This window comes from Rattus norvegicus, chromosome 6, assembly GCF_036323735.1.
Source record: "Rattus norvegicus strain BN/NHsdMcwi chromosome 6, GRCr8, whole genome shotgun sequence".
In the NCBI taxonomy this organism is placed as follows: Eukaryota; Metazoa; Chordata; class Mammalia; order Rodentia; family Muridae; genus Rattus; species Rattus norvegicus.
In genome coordinates, this window is record NC_086024.1 from 74,971,736 (window position 1) to 74,992,367 (window position 20,632).

Consider the following 20,632-nt stretch of genomic DNA (forward strand, 5'->3'; position numbering starts at 1 on the left):
CTACTTTACACACTGGGTGTCCTGTCTGTATGTGTATGTGTGTATAATGTGTGTGTGGGGGATGCTCTAAGAGACTATCAGATGCCCTGGTATCACGGTGACAGATGTTGTGAGCAGTATGGGTATTAGGAATTGAACCTGGCTCCTCCAGAAAAGGAGTCAGTGCTCTAACTGCTGAGCCATACCTCCAGCTTATGAATTTCAATTTCTCAAAGTATAGAGAGGAATGTCAAAAGTGGAAGATATTTTTGCTTAAGAAACACTGAATCTATTTTTTAAAAACTAATTAAAACCAGTTATAGTGGAAATGGGAGGAACAGATGTAGGCAGCATGGAAGTGTACACTTATCAGAATGAAATTTTTTACCATTCTAATTTCTGACCATGTAGTTGTTAAACTAATACTTTAATAGCCCGGGGCTGTTAAGATAGCTCAAGGGGTGAAGGTGCTTGCCACCAAACCCAGTGACCTGAGTTCAATCCCTGAGACTGAGACGGCGAGTAGAGAACTGACTCCTGCAAGTTGTTATCTGACCGTGCATGCCATGGCATACACATGCAAACAGACACACGCACAAATACACACACACAATAAGTGACTAAAGATAATAATTCTTTTTAAATCTGGATTTTACCTTTGCTACTTGAGGTCTTCCAAAACATGCAGCATAGTGTAACGATGAGGACCTTTGGCCTCTATTAACGTCAGCGCCCCTCTCACACAGAAATTCTACCTGTAATATGATAAAGAATCACAAAGTCGCTCGATCAATAATTCAACACTTTAATTAAAACAGCACCTTTTATTAGCTTACCATTTCCTGAGTTCCAAACGCAGAGGCCCAATTTAATAGAGTCTGACCCACATCATCCATAAAATTTACTTCAAAGGCTGAAAATTAAAAGAACAAAAAAAAAATCTTTTACTTTTAGGCCAATAACACTCAACTTTTCTAAAGTTTAAACAATTTTAAGATTGCTATGAATATTTTATTAAGTACAGAAATAAGGTATTTTACATATTGGGATCAACAATATTGAGGTCAATAATCAGCAAACCTAAGGCCATCTAAGAAAAAGTATTATAAAACTTTACATCAGTCCAGGCATGGTAGCACACACCTATAACCCCAGACACCATAAGGCAGAGGTGAGAGAATCACTAGAAGTGTATTCCAGTCTACTCTACATTCTCAAGCGCAAGGCTAGCCAGATCACAAAGTAAACGTGTTGAGAACTGGGGGAATGAAGAGGGGATCAAATCATTGATGCATTGTTTTAAACACTAAAATAAATGTGAAATAACAATGCAAAAAAAACTATTTCTCTCCTTTGAAAAGCTCTCATCTACCTTCACAAGTGCCTTACATTCTTTCCTGGGTACCCTTTTCTTAACCCTAGTACTTAAAATCTGTCTTAAAGTTCCATAACAGGTGCTAGAGAGACAGCATTAAGTTAAGAGTACTTGCTGTGGTTGCCAAAAAGCAATCAATTCCCAGCACCTACATAGTGGCTAACAGCCACCTAGAAGTCCAGTTCTAGGGGATTCAACTTCTGACCTCTAGGGGAACAAACGGAGTGCACATACAGACATGTAGGCAAACACCAACACACATAAAATAAAAATGTAAATAGGCAGATTATAGACAGACAGGCAGGCAGGCAGGCAGGCAGGCAGACAGACAGACAGACAGAAAGGAGAGAAAGAACTGGCCAGGAACTTTCCTTTGGACTTCTGTAGGCAAACCTGGACGCAAGCATTACTGTGCATCAGGCTGATAATTATGCAACCATCCATGTAAGGAGAGGAATATCCACAGGTTAACAGCAAGCTTGCCTAAACGGCATCTACGAAATACTATACTTCCTTACCTCATTGTGTTTTTTCATTTGTTGATTTATTTGGTTAATTTTTTTGCTTTTGGGTTTGTTTTTTTGTTTTTGTTTTTTGTTTTTTAGACAGGGTTTCTCTGTGTAACCCTGACTGTCTTAGAACTTAGTTTATAGACCAGGCTGTCCTTGAACTCACAGAGATCTGTCTGCCTCTGGGACAAAAGGTATGCACAACCTGGCTATGATTTTTACATGTAACAGAAAGATTTCTGACCTCCTGTGTCAATTGCATCTATGAGAGCATCAGTATCTTTACTTCGAATACAGTCTATAAGCTGCCGATGGGAGCGTTCCCCAGAACTATCCAGTCTCCGTAGTCCTGGGATTCTGCCTGTAGATCCAGCACTAGACTTAGGCAAAGCCTTTCGTCCTTCAAATAACAGCACCAAGAGGAGGTCAACCAGACGCATGGTATCAAGCACACATCTTTCATCACCCTGTAATGCACTTTCAATTGAATCTGGAAGCTCTGACCTCAGAAGATCCTAAAAACAGAATGGGAGAAAAACACCTAATATATTTGCCATTATACAAAAACACTTTTTCTAAAAGATCAAAAAACAAAAGATAAAAAAAAAAGTCCTTACGTGTGTTACTAGTGGAGAGCCTCTGCAAAGTGTGGAGAGAAGACTTACAATTGTTGACACCTGGTTACTCAATTTGGAATCTGCAGCTGCAGAGGGGGCTCCTGTGGTACTGCGACCCGGTTTGCATGCTGAAGACGGTCCTGATACAGTGCCACCAGCAGCTGCCATTCGAGATAACAGCTCCTCAGTTAAGCCGTGCTTGGCCAATGGAGCTGGGTCCACTCCTCGACGAGTAAATCGGTCGGCTAGTGATGCAAAACACCTCAGAGCTCCGTCTGAAACCTAATGGTGTAGGACAATGTAAATAAACTTCCCTCCAAAGAGCATCAAGTCATCTAATACAGACACCAATGAAAGGCAGCTAGAGCAAAGTGATACAGTACATGCACTATGGGGATTTGAACCGCAGCTCCATATTCTGTTAACTCCATAATCTGAGAAAGCTACATGCCTGTCAAAGGCCTGTTTCCTCACTTGTTAAACAGTTTAAAAATACTACCTATAACCAACCCACTGTGTCTACTTAGAGGTAGGGCATATAAAGGACATAAACAGTAAACACTCAGAAAATTTAACATTATATACAATTTGCCAAGATAATCTATGAATATAAGGTGATATAATATCAAAATTTAAAAGGCATGAAAATTAGTTTTATTTTCTAACATATGGTAATTCACAAAAGCTTACAAATACTATTATATAAATACTAGGCTATTTTACTTCGGTAAGATCTAGCCTACTGTTTTCAGTAAATATTGCACTAAATTAACAAAATGTGACTGAATACAAGTACAGCTATAAAAATAGCATTCTCTTAACATTTAAAATTAAAATATATTACTTTTATAATTAAATGTTTTGTCTTTTCAAAACAGGGCCTCATTCTGTAACCCTGTCTGGCCTGGGAGATTAGCATGTAGATTAGGCCAGCCTTGAACTCACAGAAATCTGTTTGTCTCTGCTTTGAGTGCTTAGGATTAAAGGCCTGCACCAGCGTGCCTGCATGCCTTATAACACATTTCATTGCCCTCCCAAAGGCTTATGGTGTAGAAATATTAGATAAGTAAATCAAATGAAAAGTTCAAATTATAATGTATCTAAATATAACATTCTAAGAGCAAACATTTGGGCTGGAGAGATGGCTCAGCAGTTAAGAGCACCCGACTGCTCTTCCAGAGGTCATGAGTTCAATTCCCAGCAACCACATGGTGGCTCACAACCATCTGTAAGGAGATCCGATGCCCTCTTCTGGTGTATCTGAAGACAGCTACAGTGTACTTATATATATAATAAATAAAATAAATCTTTAAAAAAAAAAAAAAAAAAAAAAGAGCAAACATTTATAAAATCCTTTCTAAAAGCTAAATGTATACAATAGCAATTTACTTACCTGATGATCTTCATGTTTCAATAAACTAGATAGAGACTCTACACAAATTTCTAGAGAAGAATCCTGAGGTTCCATTTTACCACAGAGTCTCGATACCACCGCCATCGCAGAGTGTAATGTATCTTTATGAACTAGGTGTCCGCTGTCACGAATGAAGGTGAGAACACAATTCAAACCACCAGCCTCAAAGACTGCTCCTGACTCACGAGTGCATATCAGTTCCAGCACCTACAACAGTGACACAAAATAGAGGACAGCAACATTAAATTGAACCTGTCAAAATCAGAGAAAACATAACAAATGCTCCAAATTCAATAACTACATTCAAACAATAAAAATATGAAATTAAATTTTATATTAACCCAATTTTTATTTAGCTCAATATATGGAATGCATTATAAATCAATGAAATCATTATAATCAATGAAAAGTAACTGATATAAGCCAGGTAGGGTGATGCAAGTCTGTCATGCCAGCACTTGAGAGCAGGAGGATTAGGAACCCAAAACCATCCTTGGCTACAAGTGAGTACAATGCTAACTTAAGCTACATGGGGAAAAGACAAAAGAATAAAATAAGTCAATGTACCAAACCTCACCAAGATCCAAGCTTAGAGCTCTAAATAAGTGATGCCCCTGGTGACCACTTCCTGTTGTTTTCAGGAGAGTTCAACAAACACACACCTGATCTCAGTAGGCTTAAGAAGTACACCTTAGAACTTAAGTGCACTTAAGAAGTGCTACTCTGTCTAGGAGCTGGCTACTCCAGAAAGATGGCTGAACTGGAAGTAATAATCAAACAAGAGTCTTTGGTTTTGTGTTTTGTTTTGTAGTAGTTTTGGATTGTTGGCGGTTGTTTTGAAGTAGCAAACTACCGATAATAGATTATAATATATACCTTCCAATGCTACAAAATATGAATTATGCAACAAAAGCAGCAGCATACATAGATCTTGCAAATAAAGTTTTCAGAAGAAAATTAGAGGCAGGGAGTTCTCTGTGATTGTGAGACCAGCTGGGGCTAACACAGTGAGACCCTGTTTCAAAACAGACAATCAAAAAAACTGAAATCCATCACAACCAGACCTATAACACAGAGCATCATAAAACATAAATGGCCTGGATTCTGTAGAAAGGGCAGTGTCTAGGGAAAGAAATAAAAAAAGAACAGTATCAAATGTAAGATTTAATCCTGAGTATTTATTTCAGTCAACCAAAAAACATGTTTGGAAACCAGAGTCTACCAACTGCAAACTATATATTACAGACTTACAATAGTGACATTGTAGTTTGACAGAATATTGTCATTCTTAGGATTTATGTGTTAAAATGTTTATATGTGAGTTGTGATGAACACAACTAATTTTCAAGAGTTCAGGGAGAAGGCTAGGGGGGAGAAGGAAGTGGAGGAAAAGAGAAAAACTGTTAACTGGCAAATCTGAGTGAACATCAGATGTTAACTGTATCATCCTTTCAACTATAGGTTTAAACTTTATAAAACAGGCTGGAACTATAACTCAACTGGCAGAGCACAGGCCTGTAATGTTCAAAGTTCATAAACAAAAATGGGGAAAAGAAATTTTTAGTTGGGTACAGTGGGCACACACCTACATTCTCAATACTTGGAAACAACAGGCAAAAGAATGTTTGAGTTCAATGCCAACCAGCCTACATAGTAAAACCTTGTCTCAAAAACCCCCAACAGGGAACTGTGATGTAACTCAGTTAATGAATTCAAGGCCAGTCTGGGCTACACAGCAAGACCCTGACTCAAAACTACAAAACAACCTAAAAATATTCACTAAATATTCCTAATATTCCTAATAAACTACTTGCTTGGTACTGATCGTTTTAAAGCTGCACAAAATTTACAGTTATTCTGAGAGAGAGAGAGAGAGAGAGAGAGAGAGAGAGAGAGTGCATGTGTTTATGTGTTTATGTTTACACATGCTCACACAAATACAGTTGCCCGTGACCAGAAAAATTAGATCCTCCTAGAGTTGGAGTTACAGATAGCTGTAAGATATCCAATGTGGATGCCGAAAACCAAATTCTGGTTCCTTGCAAGAACAGCAAGCTCTCATAATTGCTGAACCATCTCTGTGATCCCTAAAACAGTTTACTCATGAGATGGTAATGAAATAGCTAAGTCTACAGGTCCTAAAACCAGACTTCCTAATCGTCAAATCTTTGCTGTCACTATGTGCTCAGTGTACTGATTTTTTGCATCTGTAAAATAGCTATGATATTACTGGTAATTCACAGAACTACATGATGGCTTAAAGTGCTCAGAAAAATGCCTGTACTGTACTGGGTACTAGTATTATTTGCCATGGTGAACTTTGTTACTATTTTTATATACAATAGCTCTGGGTAAAAGCATGAATAACTTCTCTCAAGTGCTAGTGACTAACAGAAGTGAAAATCACCAAAGCAAAGCAGGACGCATCCAGAGATTTCACTTCCCAACCCTTAAGGGAACTTTGAAACCACAATGGCTGTTACTTCCACCGTTCTCAACCATTCTCAAAGAAAAAAGGTGACAGAATTTTACTTTTTCGCTAAAACGTACTTTTTATTCTATATATAATGTAAGTAGTGCTCACCTTTACACACTGTTCAGCTAAGTCTCTGCTGGTTCTGTTGTTGAGTTCAACCACCACCAAGCGATTACAGAGTGCTTTTATAGCCCCATCCACCCCTACAATCCTTCGGGTGCACTCTGCAGACACATCCAGGTAGTACGTTATGGCACGAGCTGTCACCTCTAAGACATTGTCTGGAGCACTTTCATCAAGAAAAATTTTGCAGAGAGCTGGTAGGAAAGTACGAGGTGGACATCTACAGTAAAAGAAATCATATTACAATTAAAATTACTAAACAAAATGTTAGCATTATTTTCAATATTATATGTAAACATTAGTAGGAGTATTTTCACATTATTTTGTTTCCTCTAAAATACTCACACACAAATTTCATCACTGGGCAATTCCAAGCCAGAATTCCAAGCAACAGCACTAATTTGAAATCATAATCTCCTCCAAACAGTTAAATATTCCCTGTTCATTAAACCTAATAAAGCCAGCACACATAACATTTAATGTTTCTCTTTATTTCAAAATCAGGCATGAGTGCATGTGTGTCTATGTGTGTCTATGTGCATGTACATGCACACTGCCATAGTGTAATGCAAGAAGATATACACATGACACAATGTGTGTGTGTGTGTGTGTGTGTGTGTGTGTGTGTGTGTGTGAGCACCAGTGCCTGTGTGAGTGCATGTAGGCATAAAAATGCTACAATGTTGCTTGTCTCTGTGTGTGTGCATACAGGTGCACATGTGCCACATTTTGTGTGTGTGTGCATGTAGGTATACACATGCCATCGTGTGTGTTTGAATGTGTGTCTGTGTTTCTGTATGCATTTAGGTGCACACATGCCACAGCTCAGGAGTTGAAGGTCAGAAGACATTTTATGGGAATCAGTTCTCTCCTTCCTCCGTGTGGGTCCAGTGGATCAAACTCAGATCATCGGGCTTGACCATAAGCAACTTCCCCAGTAAACCACCTCAGCAGCCACAGTTCATGGGTTATATAAGCAGGCACCTCTTTGAAACTTTAACAACTGGGTTAAAGCAGAAAACAACAGCTCTGTAGTCTTTCTAAGCCTACATTAGAAGCAGAGAGTAGTTAAATAACACCTACTTTACATGATTATCATAAAGGAGAAATTAACACATTACAGTTGATTCAGCACCTGTAGAATTTAATCCAACAACATGGCTGCTCTGGAAAGGGATTACATCCAAAGACCTTCTAGGTCTCTGTAATCTGGCTAGAATACATGCCTTTAATCATAGGAGACAGAGGCAAGGAGATCTCTGAATTCAAGGCCACCTGGTATAGAGCAAGTGTCAGTTAAAGAAAAACTTAGGACCAGGCATGGTAGTACATGGCTTTAATCCCAGCACTCAGAAGCATGAGGATCTCTGAGTTCTAGTCAGTCAGGCCAAGTCAGTGGGTAGAACGGCAGTGCACTGCAGTGGAGTCTGTGGCCATTCATTCAGAGGCAGTTTGTACAGAGACAGGCTGCAGAAATAAGCTAGACACAGGTGAAGACAGAACAAGTCAGAGAATGAGAAGGAGTCACAAGATTAGAACAGACTGTCAAAGTTATTTTGAGGCCAGGCAGGGCAATTCAGTGAGAAGCTGAGAAAAGTCAGATTGAGTCAGTCATCTTAGAAAAGTTTGGGCCAGAACAGCTGAGTTGAATCAGCCAGCCAGAGTTCAGAAGGAACTAGAAAGGGTGAACTTATTCAGCAGAAACCTCAGAACTCTAGTCCAAATGTCCTCTTGTAGACTCTGCAGGCTTTACACACACATGGTACTCAGACATGCATGTAGGCAAAGCACTCATTTATCTAAAACAATTTAAAAAGAAAAACCATATCCAGAGTCAGTGACGTATCAGTAAGATTTCCTATTTTATGGAAATGGAGAGATGACACAGCTGGCCAGTGATAGAACTTACACAAAGATAGACATTGGCTCCAACAGAGCCAATGTCTTTTTTTTTTGGTTCTTTTTTTCCGGAGCTGGGGACCGAACCCAGGGCCTTGCGCTTCCTAGGCAAGCGCTCTACCACTGAGCTAAATCCCCAACCCCTCCAACAGAGTTTCTAAACATAACCCTTATGTTACATTGCTACCGTGAGCCCCATGAGTCCATTCTTGGGCCTTAATAGTCACATGAGGAGTCTCTGATTGATTGTTTAATATGCCATATACACATGGCATTTTCTCCTCAATGTAATTAAGGAGCTCTCTTGAATTAAGAGCACTTATTCTGACAGAGGACTAAGGTTCACAACTACTACTAATGCCAATTCAAGGATTTGATGCCCTCTTCTGATTTCTGCAGGTACCAAGCAAACAAAAACTACTTGTTTCAAGAGAAAAAAAAAGAAATAGAAATGTTTAGCATAAACTTATTATAGTGTTTTGAATGAGAACAGACTCTAGGCCCATACATTCAAATGTCTGGTTCCCATTTGGACTGTTTAGGAAGAACTAGGAGGTATGGCTTTACTGGAGAAGGTGTGTCAGTGGGGGTGCGATTGCAGGTTTCGAATGGCCCATGCCATCTCTCAGTCTGTCTATCCCTCCCTCCCCACTTCTCTCTGCCTATTGCCTTGTGGCTAAGATGTAAGCTCTCAGCTATCGCTACAGTGGCATGACTGCCTACCTGCTGCCACGTTTCCCACCATAATGACCCTGGATGAACCCTCTAAAACTGTAAGCAAGCCAATTAAATGCTTTGGTTTATAAGTAACCTGGGTCATGGTGTCTCTTCACAGCAACAGAACAATAAGTGAAACACGTATTTAATAGGAAAACAAGAGGCTTTGTTAGTTTAAGACATGATGATGTGTGTTCTTTAAAATGTGAAGAACAAGAGCAAGTACTGTGAGAGAACCAGTTTAAAAGAGAAGACTAGGAGTATACCTAGCCATAGAGCACTACCTGTCTGGCATGCGCATGACCCTGGCTGGGTTTGATACCTATAACTAAAAAGAGAAAAGAAAAAAAAGCCCACCAGGTTTTAACCTCATTAGAGCCTCTAATTTTCAATGTAATTAACTTTATTCCTGAGGAAAATAGACAAACAAACCTAAGAAGCTCTACATCACAGTTTATCTTATGCCGACTATAATGAAAATCTACTTTGCACACTTGGTTTTCCTTTTGGTTTTCTCAGACAATGTTTCACTATGTAGCCCAGGCTGGCCTGGAATTAGCCATGGGCTGAGATCACAAGGCTCCAGGGCATTCTTCATCTAGGCCTTTTGCTTCATGAGATTTTAAGTGAAAGTATAAAACACCTGATATATAGTTGATTTTTTTTTACATGAAAATGTTTTTCTTTTTTTTTTTTCTTTTTTCTTGGATATTTTTTATTTACATTTCAAATATTATTCCCTTTCCAAATTTCCTGTCCATAAGCCCCCTATCCCATCCACCCACCCCTTCTCACCTCCCCGCCCTGACATTCCTTACACTGGGGAGTCCAGCCTTGGCAAGACCAAGGGCTTCTCCTCCCACTGGTGCCCAACAAGGCCATCCTCTGCTACATATGCAGCTGGAGCCACGGATCTGTCCATGTGTACTCTCTGGGTAATGGTTTAGTCCCTGGGAGCTCTGGTTGGTTGGTAATGTTTTTTCTTTCTTTCTTTCTTTCTTTCTTTCTTTCTTTCTTTCTTTCTTCCTTCCTTCCTTCCTTCCTTCCTGTCTGTCTGTCTATCTATCTATCTATCTCTGTCTCTGTCCCTATCTATCTATCTATCTATCTATCTATCTATCTATCTATCTCTGTCTCTGTCCCTGCCTCCTTCCCTTCTTCCTCTGAGACAGGGTTTCTCTGTATAGCTGTAGGTGTCCTAGAACTGTATCTGTACACCAGGCTGGCCTTGAACTCAAAAGATCCACCTCCCTCTGTTTCCCAAATGCTAGGATTCATAGCATGCACTACCATACTGGGTACTGTTACTTTTCAACACTAAGGCACTAGTATATTCAAATGCATTTAAAATTACTAATTTGGGAGACTGGGGAGATGGCTCAGTGGGTAAAGTGCTTACCACACAAGCAAGAGGTTAGGACTGCAGATCTCCACCATCCAAGTAAAAAAGCCTGGTCCACTGGAATGTGACTATGATCCCACCCAGCAATGAGGAGGCAGAGACAGGGCCAGGGGGTCCCCAGAGTTCAGTGGCCAGACACATTAGCCAATCGGGGACTATTTTTGAGACTCTGTCTCAAAAAATAAGGTAGAGAATGACTGGGAAGACTCCCTAGGTCAACCTGTGGTTTCCATATGCATGTGCCCTTCCCACACATGTATGCACACATGCACGCGCACACACACACACACACACACACACACACACACACACACACACACACACAAACTTATCACTAACATTTTTAAAGTTATTTATTTATGTGAACGGGTTTCTGTCTGTGTGTACCATGAGTACAAATAGTATCTGATGCCCATGGAGTAGGCCAGAAGTGTTGGAGCTCCTCTAAGTAGAGTTACACATGGTAATGAGCTGCCATGTGAGTGTTGGGAATGGAAGTAATGTCCTCTGGAATAGCCAGTGCTCCTAACCATGGGGCCATCTCATAAAGACCAGCTGAAAGGACTACAGTTATGCTAGTTTAAAATCATACAAGCACAGGGTTGGGGATTTAGCTCAGTGGTAGAGCACTTGCCTAGCAGGCGCAAGGCCCTGGGTTCGGTCCCCAGCTCTGGAAAAAAAGAAAAAAAAAAAAAATCATACAAGCTTAAAGCAGGTAAGGCAGGCATATTCCGCCCTGATGCACTCCACTTGACCTCCCCATTTCATACTCCCTCGGCGGAGGACTTTCACTGGCTCTTCAGTCCCTCTTTCTTAGGTTTCTTTCTTTATTTAATTTTACTGGGTTGTATAAAGTGGTGAGGAAATTTCTTACCCTCACTTTAGAAAAGCCCCTGGAAGTTGACAGATAACTAAACTTCACCTGTATTATTAGTTGTCTAGTACTTCAATACTATCCACAAACAAGTAAACCCTTCAAATATCATCCCTCATTTCCTGACTATGACTACAATTCACCTTCTGTGGTCTGAATCCACCGCTAAAAATACACTAAAAAAGTTTGCTTAATCAGGAAAACTGACTTCACTATAAGTTTATGACATTAATGTTAAATGTCTATTGTACCTAAAATTCCTCTACTGTCTGCAATAAATATTTTTTAAAGATTTATTTATTTATGTCTTCAGACACACCAGAAGAGGGCATCAGATCCCATCCCAGATGGTTGTGAGCCACCATGTGGCTGCTGGGACTTGAACTCAGGACCTCTGGAAGAGCAGTCGATGCTCTTAACCACTGAACCATCTCTCCAGCTCCTGCAATAAATATCTGACACATCATTTTTGCCTCTAGTTTGTCCATTCTAATCTCTAAGAGTTCATTCTCTCCTCTTATTTGACTGATGTGTTCACTCCCTGAATTTATTCTAATGTGAATGTGTATTTAACCCTAACTGTAACCCACATAGGCTTACAAAGTGAAGAGCTTGCTTACAAAAAATACTTGAGTTAGTTCAGCAACCATAAAGCTCAGGCTGAATTATCTACTTAAACAAGGCCTCTTTGAAAAATGCTAAGAAATTGCCTATCTGTACCTCAGACCAACTCCCTCCTTATCAGGGTCTCCCGCTAGAGTTGGCACAGGTATATTATGTTAGTACCTCTAAAACAAAACCCTGCTTTATGTCTCTATAGGCCCAAATTTCCCTCACAGTTAATGTCAACTAACCAGAAAACCTAAACCTGAGAATCATCCTCTTTTTTCTCCCGTTCCCCAAAATTACACATCCAAGCAATCAAAAACCCTATGCACTATTCTTGTAACTGACATCCTCAATCTTCCTGCTTCTCTCCCTTCTTTTATTAAAGCTCTAACACAGGACCATTTCGACCCTTAGGCATCCATATACAATGTGCCTAGCACTAATGCGAGAAGAATATCCATGGAGGTGAAGGACACTATCTGGTACAGGGTGTCTGAGGGACAAAGGGAAGAGGGCAATCACGCAGGGGAGTAGATCATATAAATATACTAAAAGTAAGGGGAGCTAAACTGAGACTTTAGTAGCTCACACCTATAAGCCAGCACTTGAACGGCTAGAACAGGAGGGTTTCAGGGGAGTTTGTGACTAGAAAGGGACCCTGTCTCAAAAGACTAAAGTGGACTGTGGAGAGCTGAGGAGATGGTTCAGCAGGTACGGCTTCAGATGTAAGCAGGATGGTTGGAGTTTGGATCATCAGAACCCACACAAATGCTGGTTGAACATGAAGGTTAGCCTGTGGTACCAGCCATGGATGGAGGAGACTGAATCCCTGAAGTAAGCTCACTCTAAAGACTAGCCTTATAGGTGAGGTTAGACCCTGACCTAAAGAATGAGGTAGAAGAGTCACTGAGGAAGGCTGGCAACATCAACACTGTGCCTCCATTTGCATGAAGGTTTTTAGTCTAGAAATGAACAGAAACTAAATACTCAAGTCTTAAACTTAGACCTTGAATGGAAGCACACACTGTAATCCAAGCACTCAGGAAGCAGAGGCAGAATAATCAGGGATTTGAGACTATCTTGGCCTACACTATGAAATCAAAGCTAGCCTGGGCTACACAAGCAATTGCTGTCTCAAGAAACAAAATATTTTGGCCACAATGGTATGAAAGCAATACACATTCAGGAGAAAACCTAATGCAATTTTTGAATGCTGACCTTTTCCTGGGCTAAAATATCCTCTCATGATCTGCAGTGGCAGCCTGCCACATTAGCTCCTAGGCAGCCACAACACCATGGGGGTAAACAACCTCCTCCACACAGTGTATCCTTCATATCAAAGGTAGTTAGCCCAACAAGGGATCTCTCCCTTCTCCTTTGTGACAATTTGCCAATTACTTCATATTGCAAAGTAAGCTGCCACCAATGGAATGAGACAATTATCACCTAAGTCAGGAATAAAAAAGAAAGGCCCTTTTGGCTGGCTGGTATGGGTTCAGCATACCCTTTTTGCAAACAGATGCCTTGCTGACTGACTTTCACTCTGATTATATGTTTCTTTGTATAACATCAAAAATTCAACAATCTCTTTGCTGAACTATGATTTCCAGTAGTTTAGATACGTTAAATGTATTTCTATTTGATGTTATTTTCAACTAACAAGAGATTTGCTGAGCTATAACCCCATCTTAAGTCAAAGAGTACCTATCAGTCACAAAAAAAAAAAAAAAAACGTAAACGTTAGTGACTATCAATAGTGTAAACTTATTAGAGCCTTCACGTTCCATGATTACAACTAGAGACTGGGTGGACTACAAAAATTACCTACTCAAAGACTCCGAAACAGTATCCATCAGCAGACGGACTGGAGGTCAGAATATAAATAACATTACAAAGGTAGATTTCAACCTTTCTTTTCTTGATTTAAAAATACTTTAGTGTGTCTATCTCATAGGGCTTGATTTACACATAGTATTGAGTCACCCAGTGTGGGAACTGGGAACTGTGCTAGAAACAAACTCTGATTCTTGAAAGAGCAGTACACATTCATAACCACTGAGCCATCCCTTCCTGCCCTTTCTCATCTCTCTCACACTCTGGCCTCTGCTTATAAGCTTAGATCTGGAAGTCCCGGGGAGATTCACATATTCAAAGCAGACTGCAGAGCGGTGTCAGTAGTAAACCGTCTTTGGGAGGTTAGGCCTAGTAGAGAAAGCTGGTGATGCCCGGCAGGCAACAGCAAGGCAGGAGGGCTCCAGTCCTTCCTTTTACCTTCCAGACTGTCACATGGTGAAAAGCTTTGCTCTATCAGGATCCCTGCCATACACCCTAAAACAATAGAGCCAAATGAATACATACTGAAACACTTAAAACCATGAACTGAAAGGAATCTTTTCTTTTAAGTTGTTCTCAAGAATTTGGTCATAGCTATAGAAAGCTAACATACCATAACTGTGTGGCAGAAGCACACAACAGAAACTGAGAAGAAAAGGAAAATGTGGGGTGATTCCTTGGGGGTTTTCCCTCCTAATCTGGCCCCAGAGCTGGCCCCAACACATGCTTCAAAACCCCTGGGACCTTAAGGTTCCTATAATCCAAAGAGCTAGAGAAAAATCCTGCTTTCGGGTGTTCTTGTTACCTCCCCCACACCCATTTTTCTCACCACTTTCATCCTGAGGGTAGTCCAAGTATAAGAACAGAGTCAATAACAGCCAAGAAATGGAATGGGGAGTGGGGCAAAACCCGGCTAAAAACTCAGACTTAGCTTTCTAGATAGAAGACTAATTAAGAGAGCTCCTGGGAGCTGAAGGGTTAAAAGATGGGAGAAGAGAGAAAAGAACTAACAAAGAAATCCTTGGGAAGCTAGTCAGATGCTAAGAGCACATGACGTTCAAGGTTCAATTCCTATGTTCAATTACCAGCACTCACATGGCAATACAAAAATCATCTAACTCCAATTTCCAGAAAGGATCTGGTACCCTCTCTGGCCTCCATGGGTGCCAGGAACACACATGGTGCACAGGTGTATGTGTATATATAAAATAACTAAAACTAAAATGGGGGGGGTTGTGGATTTAGCTCAGCGGTAGAGCACTTGCCTGGCAAGCACAAGGCCCTGGGTTCAGTCCCCAGCTGGGGGGGGGGGGGGTATGGGGACGGGGGGGGGGGGGGGGGGGAAGACGACGGGGGACGACTGACTAAAATGGGAATGTGAGCCGGCTCAGCAGGTAAATGCCAAGCCTGATGATCTGAGTTCAATCCCTAGGGCCCCAACATAAAGGGAAAGAATCACTCACACACACATACACACACACACACACACACACACACACACACACACACACACACAATTTTAAAAAGTGAGCCAGGTAGTAACACATGCCTTTGATCCCACACAAGCATCCAGAAGGCAGAGGCAGGAGGATCCCGAGTCAAAGTTAGTCTGGTCTACAGAGTGAGTTTCAGGACAGTAAGAGTTACACAAAGGAACCCTGTCTTAAAAAAACAAAATCTTTTTTTAAGTATTTTAAAGAAACTCAATAGTGAAAATATTCAGACATATGACTTTATTCTTTTATGGGCTGTGCTTTTGCTAATTGCCTGGAATATTTGCCTCTAATCCAACAGCATAAAGTTATCTTACATGCTCTTTTAGTCTTGTTGCTTTTGTGTTATACATTTATGTCTACAGTTTTGCATTTAATTTTACATATTGTATGATGTGAATTTTATTTATCTATCTATCTATCTATTTATTTAGTCTGTCTGTCTGCTTGTTTGTTTTTTGAGACAGGATTTCTCTGTGTAGCCCTGGCTGTCCCAGAACCAGGCTGGCCTTGAACTCACAGAAATCTTCTGCCTCTGGAGTACTGGGATTAAAGGCATACACTACCACTGCCCAGCGTAATGTCTCAGTCCCATGGAAAAACCTTAGGCTGGTGGTACAGCTCAGCGATGGGGTATAGCTCAGTGATGGAGTACTAAATATGTACAAAGCCCTGGGTTTCATTCTCAGTACTGGGGAAAAAATTATCCTTTTCCTGCTCAGCTGTCTTTGGCTCGTTTGTCAGACATAAGTTCTCCAGAGCTAATGCAGTGCAGCACCTGTGATCCCAGCAATCAGAGGGAGAGAGAGGAGGATCGGGAATTCCAGACTACCCAGTGGGACATAAACACTGTGTTCCAGGAAAATACAAAATAAAAGCAATTTTTAAACAGTTACTCATACATGCATGTGTCTGTCTCTGAACTACTTTCTGTTCCATCAACCTACTTGTTCGTCGTATCACCATCAACAGCACTGTCTTGACTGCTGCAGCTCTGCACTAAGTGGAGAAGCAATCCTCCAACTTTCACTTTCTAGTTTTGTTCTTCTTTTTGGAGACAGGGTCTAACTATGAACACAAGATCTTCCTGTCTTAGCCTCCCAAATGCTGGGGTTACAGGTACTGCTAATGAGGCCCAATTCTGTCCATTTACTGACTACATAGTTTGGTTGGTTGGTAGTGTTTGAAACAAGGTTTCCTATATAGTTCAAGATGGCCTCACACCACCAGTGTAGCCAAGGATGATCTTGAGTTCCTGACCCTACTACCTCCATCTCCCAAATATTAGGATTACAGGACTATGTCACCATGCCTGGCTGTGAGTCCTCTCTATGTTCCAAATGCTGATGTCTTTTAAGATTTATTAACTGGCAAAGAATCTCACCCATTCTCTAAGCTGTCGCTCTACCCTGCTGACCAACGCCTTTGCTGTACAGTGGTTTACTTTTATACAATTCCATTTCTTGAAACTATTTCGTGAGCTATTTGAGTCTCAGAAGGTCCTCTGCCTATGCCTATGCCTTCAAGTAGTCTACCATAATACAAGTATGTCCACCCTGTGGCCTGAGGCAGCTGGGGTACCTATGAATGTGGCTCAATGCATTTATACACCACAGTCATGTTACAACGTCAAACAGCTGAACGTCATTGTTATTAGCTTCCAAATTTCAGGTCCTCTGATTGATAATGAAGTGACTTTTGTGTCAAAGTAAGAAAGATGGATATAATTTCACTCTTCCTCATGTTGTAAGTCAATTTTACCAGTGCCATTTATTAAAGAGAACATCTATGTTTCCAATGTATGTTTTTGACAACTGGGTCAAGCATTAGTTGGCTGTTTGAATAGTTCATAGCTGGTTATCAACTTAACTGGACCTAGAACCAACTAAAGTACACAGTGCTGTGCATACCTGGTAGGGAACTGTCTTCATGAGGTTATGCAAAGTGAGAAGACTTACCTTTCATGTGAGTGCCACTTTTTGACAACAACTAGATAAAAAGAAGTCAAAAAGAAGAGAAAGGTTCTGCTTTATGCCTGAAGGTTGCCTTCCATTGGGCTGCCAATTCATCTCATCTACCTGTTGCTACTACTGCCATTTTTTTTCTGACATCAGCTCTCAGACCCACTAACTGAAGAGCAGTGTTTTCATAGGAATCTGCCAGGGCTTCCACCAGACTGAGACTGCTGAAGAAACTAAGCAGGTCCTGGTTCTCACCCTGTCTGCTGTGAAGACAACCCTTGTAGTACCCAGACTATGGTAAGTCAGTCTAAAAAATCCCTCTTTTCTTTCTGTTCCCACTAGACTGGAGCTGTGTGCTTTACTTCTGGGTCCTCTGGTCTCTATAGTCTACATGTCTGTTTTGTACCAAGACCATGCTGTGTTTGTCATTATGGCTCTGGAGTATAATTTAAGCTCGGGTGCTATAGTTCTCCAGCCTTGCTCATTCTGCACAGGGATTCTTTAGCTCTTAAGAGTCTTTTTTTTTTTTTTTTCCAGGTACATCTACTGGGAGATAAGAGACTCCCAGGACTCAAAGGGAGGGACCTTAGATGAAATGCCCTACAATGGAGAGAGGGAACTTGTAGAACCCATCTCCAATAGAAAGACAGGGCATCAAGTGAGGGGTGGGCTTGCCATCCCACAGTCAAAAGTCTGATCCATAGTTGCTCCTGTCTGAAAGAACTGCAGGGACAAAAATGGAGAAAAGCCTGAGGAAAAGGAGGTCCAGCGACAGTCCAAATTGGAATCTAGCTCAAGGGGAAGCCCCAAGGCCTGACACTATTACTGAGGCTATGGAATGCTCACAAAAAGGGACATATCATGACTGCTCTCCAAAAGACTCAACAAGCAGCTGAAAAGAGTCAGATGCAGATATTTACACCCAACCAATGAACAGAAGCTGCTAATCCCTCTGGCTGAATTAGGGAAAAGCTAGAAGAAGCTGAGGAGGGTGACCCTGTAGGAGGACCAGCAGTTTCATTTTAAGCTTGACCCCCAAGATCTCTCAGACACTGGATCACCAACCAGGCAGCATATACCAGCTGAGATGAGGCCCCCAACACATACACAGCAGAGGGCTGCCCAGTCTGGGTTCAGTCAGGGAAGATGCACCTAACCCTCAAGAGACTGGAGGCCCCAGGGAGTTTAGGGGTCGGCTGGGGGTTGGGGGAGGGGTCCTTGTGTAGATGGGGGGCAGGAGGGAAAATGGGTTGTGAAACAGTCAGAGAGTGGACCAGGAGAGAGATAAAATCTGGAGTGTAAAAGAGAGTCTGTCTACTCTATGAAGAATGAATGGGGGGTTGGGGATTCAGCTCAGTGGTAGAGCGCTTGCCTAGCAAGCGAAAGGCCCTGGGTTCAGGCCCCAGCTCTGAAAAAAAGAAAAGAAAGAAAAAAAAATGAATGAATGAATGGCTCTAGAATACTGATTCCATCTATAGATCATTTCACAACAGAATTCTGCCAATCCAAATCATGGCAGTGTTCTCCTAGCATCCTTTTCAATGTCTTTAGTATTTTAAATTTTCATTCAGAAGTCTTCTACCTCTTTGCTTTATTACTAGGTTTTTGTTTGTTCTTTTGAAACTATTGCTAATGGAACTTCTTACTTGATTTCTTTGGAGATATTCTTAGCAGTCTAAGACTACTTCCTTTGCTAAAAGTAAAAAACAAAAACAGGGATAGGGTCTACAAAGATGGCTCAGGTATTAAAGGCTACACTTACAACCAAAAAAGAAGGGGAGGGGATGAGGAGGAGCATGAGAAGTAGGAGGAGGATAAGGAGGAAATGGAAGAGGGGAAAGAGGAGGAAAAGGAGGAAGAGGAGGACAAGGATAAGGAGGATGAAGACAAGGAAGAGGAAGATAAGGAAGAGGAGGACAAGGAGGAGGAGAACAAGGAGGAAGAGGAAGCAGCAGCAGCAGCAGCAGCAGCATTACTCCTCCCTTGGTATCTCCCACTTCCCAGAGTTCTTTCTGATTTTTCCTTAATAAACCTAAAATAATTTAAGCACTATGACTGAGCCAGACCTGGTGAGATACACTTTTAAAAGCTCAGGAGGCGGAGTCAGGCAGATCTCTGTGAGTTTGAGGCCAGCCTGGTCTACACGGAAAGTTCCAGGACAGCCATGGCTACACAGAGACACCCTGTCTCAAAAAAAAAAAAAAAAAAAAAAAAAACAGGGTTTGGGGATTTAGCTCAGTGGTAGAGCACTTGCCTAGCAAACGCAAGGCCCTGGGTTCGGTCCCCAGCTCTGGGGGGGGGGGGGGGGGAACCCTAATGAAACTCATTTTATATATTAATGAAAACACTAAAAATACAATTATATAAATGAAAAAAACTTTTAAATATTCAGCTAAAAAATAATAAATTTGGTTTCTTAACTGTCCTTTAGTGTGAGTATCTTGAGACAAATGTATCCAGGCTGGCCTCTACATGCTATATAATTGAGGAAGGTCTTGAACATTAAAAAAAGTATATACACAAGCTGCCTGTTTAACTTTTGGGCACTCTATGTATTTGTCTTATTAATCAATATTCCTTACACAGAGGGAACCAGAGTAACTTCACTCTGTCAGGGTAAGTGAGATGAAAACAGAGACAACATGGAAAACTAAAACTTTCTCTAGCATTCTCCCAAGCAGTGTCCAGACTCAGGATATATTCTGCACAGGAATTTCAAGATTAAGTGGAAAATATATTCCATAAAAAGAATGTCTATAATTCAATCAGCATTTACATTTAACCGGGGAGGTGGGGGGGGGGGTAAGGAGCAATGAACTTCATAATCCAGTGAAAATTTCATAGTAAATATATTAAACACTAGACACACACACACACACACTCACACACACACACACACACACACACAGGAGTCTACAGAAGCAGTCTGTAAACTGATCTACTAACAGGAAGGAAGGAAGGAAGGAAGGAAGGAAGGAAGGAAGGAAGGAAGGAGGGAGAAAGATTGGGTCTCTAAAAGCCAATAATGTTATTTTAAGTCTGTAATTCTGATTAGCTTAGAGAGGGTTCACAGGCCAGGAAGCCACTAGTTACTATATGAATACATTCATTCCCCCATACCAATCCTAGATATAAACAATCCTTTTAACCTCCTACTTCAATGAGAAAATACAGTTTAGACTAAAATGGGTACACCGTCTCACTACTGAACCTAGTCTGTTTACCTTTTTCTATAACTATCTTTAACCAATACATCTGAGATTTGCCACCCAATAGTTTATTTTGTTTGCTATTTGCTTGCTTGTTTGTTTGTTTTGAGTCAGACTTGCTGCATAGCACTGGTCAGCCTCA

The 20,632-nt window shown here is 41.0% G+C and overlaps 1 protein-coding gene across 9 annotated transcripts in view; it reads right to left on the reverse strand.

The window, feature by feature from the left end:
• Window positions 1-20,632, reverse strand: part of Hectd1 (HECT domain E3 ubiquitin protein ligase 1) — an 86,606-nt gene that overhangs the window by 54,933 nt on the left and 11,041 nt on the right. For all 9 annotated transcript variants that reach the window (NM_001419839.1, NM_001419840.1, NM_001419838.1 and 6 more), the window contains exons 3-8: window positions 6,479-6,713; window positions 3,874-4,101; window positions 2,481-2,762; window positions 2,108-2,378; window positions 816-892; window positions 636-734 (exon numbers count right to left, since the gene is read on the reverse strand). In NM_001419839.1, the coding sequence (NP_001406768.1) occupies window positions 636-734; window positions 816-892; window positions 2,108-2,378; window positions 2,481-2,762; window positions 3,874-4,101; window positions 6,479-6,713 (1,192 nt within the window). The remainder of the gene's footprint in view (window positions 1-635; window positions 735-815; window positions 893-2,107; window positions 2,379-2,480; window positions 2,763-3,873; window positions 4,102-6,478; window positions 6,714-20,632) is intronic.